Source organism: Ammodytes marinus (genome assembly GCF_949987685.1).
Source record: "Ammodytes marinus genome assembly, chromosome: 6".
NCBI lineage: Eukaryota > Metazoa > Chordata > Actinopteri > Uranoscopiformes > Ammodytidae > Ammodytes > Ammodytes marinus.
In genome coordinates this window covers 7633733-7642971 of record NC_137235.1, presented here as the reverse complement: position 1 = coordinate 7642971, position 9239 = coordinate 7633733, and the positions used below count along the sequence as shown (strand labels likewise).

At 37.6% G+C, this 9239-nt stretch overlaps 1 protein-coding gene across 1 annotated transcript; it reads left to right on the top strand.

The window, feature by feature from the left end:
• Window positions 1-2912: 2912 nt before the first annotated feature.
• npy2r (neuropeptide Y receptor Y2) lies at window positions 2913-3989 on the top strand (the record flags this gene model as incomplete). The annotated part of the gene is made up of 1 exon (XM_080029902.1): window positions 2913-3989. The coding sequence occupies one exon, from the start codon at window positions 2913-2915 to the stop codon at window positions 3987-3989; it is 1077 nt and encodes a 358-aa protein (XP_079886028.1).
• Between the last annotated feature and the right edge of the window lie 5250 nt (window positions 3990-9239).

The following is a 9239-nucleotide window of genomic DNA, read 5'->3' as shown; positions in this document are numbered from 1 at the left end:
CACATATGACCAACCATTCCTCAACAACTATGAAATATCATTATGTATTGTTATCATAATAATATAAATCTGATGACACATATCTGACGGGGTTGACAAGTATATCTTATGAATTGGACATGTCGGACGGTGGTGACAAAAACCCAGATAACCATCAAATACGTTGAATAATCAATAACAGTGATTTTGTAACCTCATATTATTGGTTGAGCGTTTATTCAAGATTCACATTACAGTCTTTCAATCAGACTTGCTCTAAAAGACTCAGACCAAATCGCCTCATTTTGTATATCATCCTGTACTTTTTTAAGAATCATCCATGACAAAAGAAGATTGTTGAAGATTTTCCATAAATTTTAATTTTTTTCATTCATTTTCCTTAATTTAACCTCGAAAGATCAATTGAGGGGTGACCCTCTTTTACAATGATGTCGAGTTAAATACAGTATTATAAAAACTAAACCCCATATTTCTGTATTTAATATAATTATAATAACTTGAAAACCACCCAAATATGATGCCTTCACATTGAATGTCAACTCCGTCATTGGCCTGTCATCACTGTCAGACCCGAAATCTGACGGAGTTGACATCTGACGGTGTTGACATATTTAACGTTTCTTAAACAAAACAAATCGAATTAATCTAGTTAGCCATTGTTTTTTTCTGTTGATGATTGGTGCTAGTATGAACTACTTCAGGAATATAAAATTATCAAAACATTTCAAATAACTTCTTCAGAAATTGTAAGTCGGTGTTGACATATCATGGTTGTGACGCATGACTTTCAAGATTTGGAATGTAAAACATTCTAAAACTACAACATTTATCAGAGCCTGTCTGACTCTAATGTACTCTGCAGAGGTAGAATGTGACAAGAGGTCCTTCATAGTGACAGCTGCCACTTATTTTGGCTGATTTCCTTACATTTTAATGGATTGTCTGACGGTGGTGACAAAAAGTGTCCCACCACTTTGAAACCATATAACATATGAAGGTGTTCAAGAAAAACAGTTTTTATTGATATGAGAGATTATTTAGTGTTGCTTGTGATGAAAAAAACACTTTTTAATCATTAAAGTACATTTTTAATAGGTTTTATTGCATATGAAAGATTGAAATCTTCTCTGTGGACACACTGTTTTGGACATTGTGAGAAGATAACAAGTGATAAAATTAAATTTAAGGGGATAATTGTGCTCCAGGCATTCTATTCTTAATCCCTAATAACATTTACAATTTCAAATATTTAATTTTTTTAAGATGAAAGCAGTTACATGGAAGACGGCCTTTTGTTCCGGTTCTCAAGAATCACTGATGTTTGATCATTTTTGAGAACATTCTTTGCCAGGTTGCTTGCAAACTAATAAAAAAGAGAGAACACATTAATAAATAATGTCTGGGTCACAACATGTAAAGGAAAAGACAACATTCAGGTTCCTGGTGAAACAATTATAAAGGACTATAATGCAGTAAGGCTCTCAGGCATTCTGGATTGAGGCACAATATTTATTCTCCTGGATTTTTCAAAACTTTCTGCACATTCAAACATATCACATGTTTTGTTTTTTTAGGAATCATGACGCAGCACCAGTGTTAGCTATTCATGACACTTTACATTGGAAATGAAATGCCAAGCCACCATTGGAAACGAAAGGGGTGGGCTATCAGCAGCTAGCTAACGTTAGCTATTCGGCTATATTGTAATTTAAAGCAAAAGTTAGAAACCATATAATTTTGGCATTAATCCTTAAACACTTGACACAATCAATCATCAATATTATCATGCTATTTAGCCACTTTGATTGGCCTATTTACAGCCCTCAGAAAACTGACAGCTCTTCTTAGATGCAAGTTCATCAATTCATGGTTTAAAATCCTGAGCTTTGGAACTTTCAGCAGACATTCCTAGCTGTAAGCCACGTAAGTTTCCTAACAGTTGGGAGCGTATGCAACGTGCGGATATGGCACAGGCTCCATGAAGAATGAAAAAAAATAAAAAATAAAATAAATAGTTAATCAGAATTGATTCAAATCGGCCGAATTGATTCGCGGGCCACATCTGGCATGCAGGCCATGAGTTTGACACATGTGCTTTAAATGGTCAATAGACCGTGATATGAAATGTTGAGGGCCAGGTTGCTTCAAGTAATGATGATGCAGATTGTGGGTTGAGTGAAGTCAATAAAGCTTCACCACCTCTGGGGAATTGGCCGTGAGATTGACATATTCAATTTAATCTGGACCAGAATTATATTGATGTCATCACTGAATTAATTTCTGTAAAAAAAAAATTCAAAAAAGTCAATTTTACTCAAATTAAATGTCAATACCATAAATTATCACTGTTAACTATAATTGCCTCCTACCATTAAAGGGCACGCTTAATTCAGTGGCCAGAGACGTTTGTATGAATCTCTGTGCTAGCATGGACTCATGAAAACTCCAAAACACTTTTTAATCATTAAAGTACATTTTTAATAGGTTTTATTGCATATGAAAGATTTAAATCCTCTCTGTGGACGCACTGTTTTGGACGTTGTGAGAAGATAACAAGTGTCATATATTTGACATAATAATGATAAAATTAGATTTAAGGGGATAATTGTGCTCCATACATTCTATTCTTAATCCCTAATAACATCTACAATTTTAAATATTTAAATGTTTTAAGATAACAGCAGTTACATATGGAAGACGGCCTTTTGTTCCGGTTCTCAAGAATCACTGATGTTTGATAATTTTTGAGAACATTCTTTGCCAGGTTGCTTGCAAACTAATAAAAAAGAGAGAAAACATTAATAAATAATGTCTGGGTCACAACATGTACAGTATTTATTTTGCTAAAACTGAATGTTGATCTTTTCACAGAGTGAATTATGGGGACTGTCATCATGGCGAATCAATCAAACATGACTCAAGTGGAAGATTCACAACTTCAACTGAAATCTTCCAACTGCTGCACGACAACAGGCCCGATAAACGACGAGAGCCTTATGAGGCTGGACGACAGCACCAAGCTGGTGGGAGTTCGGGTTGTCCTAATCCTCGCTTACAGCACAATCATATTGTTCGGAGTCATCGGGAACTCCTTGGTGATATACGTTGTCTGGAGGTTTAAAAAGCTACGGTCTGTTACCAATTTCTTTATCATAAATTTGGCCGTGGCTGACCTGCTAGTGAATACACTTTGTCTACCTTTCACCCTGGTCTACACTCTGTACGGTGAGTGGAAGTTTGGCCAGGTCTTGTGCTTCATGCTGCCCTTCGCTCAGGGCATGGCGGTGCACGTGTCCACCATCACTTTGAATGTGATCGCCCTGGACCGCCACAGGAGCATCGTCTACCACATGGAGACCAAGATGTCCAAAGACATGTGTGCAGTGATCATTGCCATTACATGGGCCATTAGCGCGCTATTGGCCAGCCCGCTCGCCATCTTCAGGGAGTACGGGACGTTTGACCTTTCTCCGGACGAGTCCATTCAAGTGTGTATGGAGATGTGGCCCGGGAGCAGCATGAACGGGACTATCTACAGCATAACGCAGCTTGTGTTTCAATACTTTTTACCTCTGGTGGTCACCTCCGTGGCCTACATCCGCGTGAGGAATAAGCTGAAGAATCACATGACTGTGCGAAATGACTGGCACCAGCACAGGAAGAAGACCACCAAGATGCTGCTGACCATGGTGGTGGTGTTTGCCGTCAGCTGGCTCCCGTTCCACGCGTTCCAGTTGGCCGCGGACATCGACAGCACCGTGTTGGAAATGAAAGACTTCAAGCTGCTTTTTACCCTCTTCCATATTCTGGCCATGTGCTCGACATTTGTCAATCCCATCCTGTACGGGTGGATGAACAACAACTTCAGGACGGCCTTTTTGTCTGTGTTTTACCATCCATTCAGGTCGAGGTCAGCACGCTCCAAAGGCAAAGGGTCGCACAAAGTTGAAGACGGAGTTTTCATAGATTCCAAATCAACAAATGTCTAAGGCCCTGTTCTCACGGCAACACGAAACGGTGCAAACGCGGAAAAATTCCCGCGGTTGCACTATATCATGTACATGAAAACAGCAAACGCAGGCATGAAACCGCATGTTTTTGAGATCACGTCCCAGGGAGGATTTTTTGGAAAACACAACGGTTTTGGTTTCGTGTGAACACCGAAACCATTTCCCCTGGTAACGCTGACGTCACGGCTCCACTTCACGTATGCATAGTCTATAACATTTGCTGTCAATACCCACACGCGAGTTATAAAGTTAGAAGACAACATAACGTGCAGGGCTTAAATAGGCCTATAACACTCGCCAATTTAGTCTGTAGTCTATTAGTAAGTTATTGATACCATGCACCCGCCACTTTGTCTGGGGAAAGATTTGTGCTCTGCCGCTTTTTCTAGCAAAATAAACTTGTGTACACGGCTCTCTCTACATTAAAAAACACTATCCATAGTTCAGCGTGCAGCGGTTAAGTTACTGTTCAACAAAAGGAGCATTAAGGCTACGGCTTCACAGTAAAAGCATTTCACTGGCTAAACATTAACAGCATTTCACCGGACAAACGTGAGTTGACTTTTATTTTGAAGTATGCCTAACAGGAAAAGTAGCCGCTCACAAAGCCCCTTCACTATCAGCATGTCTTCTGTTTTCACGAGTTCAATGCGGTGAAATAAGAGGACAGAAAGCTTGTCATTTACAATACTTATAACCCCAAGCTTACACCAACCGCTTTATGAACGTTAGTGGCATTAATTTTCGGTTTCAGTAAGGTTTTATGCATCAAATTGTACCGGAAAAGCTATCTACTACTACCTTGTACCGCCAACTGCTGGCCTGGCATGCTTACTACATCGATTTCGTCCCGTTTCCTCTGAAAACGTGCACGGGTGAAGATGTCAGATAAATTGTGTCTGAACGGGGTTTTTTTAAAAACCAAAAACGGGAAAACTGTCACGTTTTCACCGTGAGAACAGGGCCTAAGTTGCACATTCAAAGAAGGTTAATTGATAATCATTTGGGGAAATGAGAAGTCTGTGTTTTGTTTTTTTGACTTCTCAAGACAGGGAATTATGAAAATTATGTTTGGGTTGGAAGAAAAAAAGGGTTTGAACTTTTAAGTGGCTACGAGGAACTTTCAGGTTGTGTTAATTCTAAAGGCCCCTTTGGACAAATTGTAGTGTTTTTTACAATGCCAGCTGTTGTTCCTGGATGAGCGTATACCCATGACAAATGCATAAAGAAAAACTATATAAAAATAGCGTTCTTTGCACTGATTGTCTCGTTTGCTGTTACATGTAATTTATGATCATCAGAGGAGAAACATTAGACTGTTTCGAAAATATTTAAAAGTTCCTTGTAGCTACTTTAAAGTTACTTAAATACCATTTCAAATTCTGCAACAAAGTTGGGTCATACTACCTCTCATTCCAATCAATGCATTTGTGCATAAACGTCTACGGAGATTTCTCTTGTTGATGTGTTTGGATTGTGTTCAGATTTTCTTCTCTTCTTCTCTTATAACAACTGCGGCAAGCTATCAAGCATTATTAATTTCAGTTTATGTCTGGCCCACAGCAGTTAAGGATACATTCAAATGGCGAAAAACATTATGCAGAACCTGGAAATAAAGTATATATCGCACTCCCCAGGTGAATTCTGGGATCCCTATCACATCCTAGGTGAATGATTGTGTACAGTAGGATTCAAGAGAGGAAAATATCGCTATTGAATCTTGCACAGACAATACCATCCCCATGGCAACTTTATACATGACGCATACTGCGGTATGAACATTAACAGGCCTTGACATCAGTAGAGAACAAAATGGCAATGACTACAAGCCTATTACCTTGATCATAGAATGCATTTCATGTGTCCCTTTGCAAACCATTGAATGACCTCTAAAAGGGTTTCACAAATTTCTGACCTCACTGCATTCTACAAGTGTCAGCATTGTGTGGCTCATACTGCTGAAAACCGTGGTTCAATTACACAACCAAAATATATTTAATGCCATTTGTGACATAAACAATGTTACAAACAACTGTATCCCAACATACTAGCACCCTCTATACACTGATTTTATAGTTAGATATTCCTCTAATCCTTATTCTAGTATCTAGGGAGACGAAAAAATAAATAAAAAATATAGGGGAGAACGGGGTAATCTGAGCCACTTTTTACATTTGCTCCCCTCTAAGCAAGCTAAAATGATTTATCACTAAAATGTACACATTTCCCATTAATTCAGGATGTTTCCTAGAAATGGGCATTAGCAGATTTTTTTCAAGACAAAGGGCAGTGAAAATATGATTGTTTTAAAAAAAGTTGTCATGTGGCTCACTTTACCCCAGCTGTGGGGTAAACTGAGACAGACCAGAAAAATCAAGGGGGTAAAGTGAACCACTTACTTTTTCCACTCTGAAACACATATTGTAACAGTTACAATCCTGAAAGCTAGCCACATATTCCAGAACTAATGTCAGACTAGTAAAATAATGATGGGGTTTGGTCAATTAAGCAAAGCAAATTGTCTAAACACTTGAAAGTAACTCTGAACAAAATCAAATACAACATATAATATAATATATAATTCAAAAGGTTTTAATAAGATTCAAATGAAAGACAGAACCAGTTCGATTAAAACACAGTCTGGGGGTCAGAACACAGGACCCTTAGAGCCAGCTTGTGTCTGGGGGTCAAAGCATAGGAAAATCAGAACCAGCGAGAACAGCCTGGGACTCAGAACACAGGAGAAGAATCCCAACTGGAGTATAACATCAGCCTGTCATACTCTACAACTAGGCCTACTCTACATTCCAGCCCTGAAGGTTACAGGGAAGGATGAGAAGGTGCTCTTTCCGTGTGGTTGCCCCAGGTCGTCTTCCTGGTGTATTTCCTTGGCACGATGGCTTTTCTACAATGTGTATGACATTAAAATAAAACATATGTCATGTAATATTACATTAAAATATGTTGAAGACTAAACTTAACGTGTGCCTCATGGTGGGGGAAAGTGAGACAGTGCCTCACTTTCCCCCACAGCATTTGGCTCACTTTCCCCCACCACCACAATTTGAGAAAAAACTACCTCTCTTAGCATTTCAGGCTAATCTTTAGCTAATATCATCACATGGTTTTTACATGTTGGTAGTTCATCAACACGTATGATAGAAGTTTTTCTACGTGAATACATTTGCTTTGGCACAACAGTTGATTAAGTTGACGGCAAGAAAATTTACTTTTACATGCAAAATACCTATTTTGGTGAAAAAAACATGCTTACCACAGCACCAATATATATATATATATATATATATATATATATATATATATATATATATATATATATATGGAGAGAGAGAGAGAGAGAGAGAGAGAGAGAGAGAGAGAGAGAGAGAGAGAGAGAGAGAGAAGAGAGAGAGAGAGCTTTCCAAGATTACATTTAATAATTACTTGGTGACTTTCTGGCAAGGGAATCAGCCTTTGTAGTAATTTGATTTCTTAAAATGAGCCCATTCAAACCATTGGTGCACTTTTGAAGTTTAAACAAGAGCCAATGTCCAACATTTCTCTGCTATAAATAAACTCACAGCAATGCGGATTTATGAGACTTTTTCTGCTCCAGCCAAGATTAATATTAAAAGCTGTGTTTTGATAGTGTTGTACATTCCTCATCTCTAGGTGTCTCTGTTCTATACATGATTATGGTATCATGTATATAACATGATTTTTTTTATTTTATTTTTACATGAGATATATCTGTTACATGTTTTTTTTATGTTTGAGTATTAAGTATTTTATTTTGTACCCATGTTTTTGCTGCTTTTTTTTTTACATCTCTTAACTGTAAAATTAAGTAATAACTGGAGCTTTTGTAGATATTTCGAAACATGAATGTGTAATCAATGTTAAAGAAACTTCAATGCCTTATCAAATGTAATGTAAGTGAAAATATTCTGTTGTTAACAATCAGGAATTTATTAGATTTATCAAAGGATGCAAACACTTTATTTAATGTATCAATGGTGCATTAGGGTTAAGACTAACCTCGTAAAATTGTTTTCATATTTAATAAATGTTGAATATTTGTATTTGTATGTATGTATAGTTTCACCTGTGGGGTGTTTGTTAGTGACGGCACCATATTGTGCATGCGCCTAACCTTTAATGCTAATTGTGTGAGTAATTCAAATAAATAAATAAATAATTGGTATGCTAGCAAATGAACTAACTAAACTGAACTTAAAATAAGTAGCGAAACCAGTGTATTTATTATATCTTTGTGTGCATTACAACAACGTAGCTTTGATACATTACTGCCTTTTTATGGGATAACATAATGCTTACTATTGCTAAAACAAGCAGAAAATGAATCAATTACGTCATTTATTGAGCAAAAATATAAAACATTAATTTGTTTCTGAGGACAAAATAATGTGGCCTGCTATGTTTTTTTTTTCAGCCAAAATATTCAGTGAAGCAGAACCAGATTAATTGAACAATCCCCTCGATTACTCTTTGAAGCCACCTGATGAATGTTCTAAACTGGCAATGCTGCAGTGTTGTGTGATATTTCTTTTTTCAGTGGAACACAGCCTTGATACTAAAATGTTTCTCCATGGACATAACACAATGTACCTGAAATATACAGATGGAAAAAAAAATATCTAGGGTGCACTATGCAGTTACAGAGGAGGGGGATTTGTTTACCGTTGCAGAGCCTGCAGTTAGTTTACAAAACATACTATCTCTACATGCAATTCTTAGTATTGAATAGTTCTATCATCATAAATCAAAACAACATTATATTGAGGCACCTGGAACCAAATGTAAGACTAAAATATGTTAAAAGAATATACTTTAGAAAATGTTCACTTCTCTGACACACCCAAAGTTACATAGTGTACCTTTAAGTACATGTGAATGCATACAGTACAAATAATTCCCCTACATTTAAGTTTATGTCAACATTGGCGTTTGTTGGAGTCTTTGTTAAATGAGTCCCATAAGGATGCAGATGTTTGCATTGAGCAGTGGGAAACTGAAACGGGCTTTCCTATAAGACAGACGAGAGGCGTTCCTCCCCCTCCCGACCTGGGATTGTTTGCGGCAAGCGTCCTAATTGCTCCTATTTTCTTTTACAGTGATTACACCGGTGCTCAGGTTTTGAAGAGCCCTTCCTGTTGACAATGTCCCCACTGATTTACTTTGTGTGTACGTGAGGAGCCAGGGGACTGG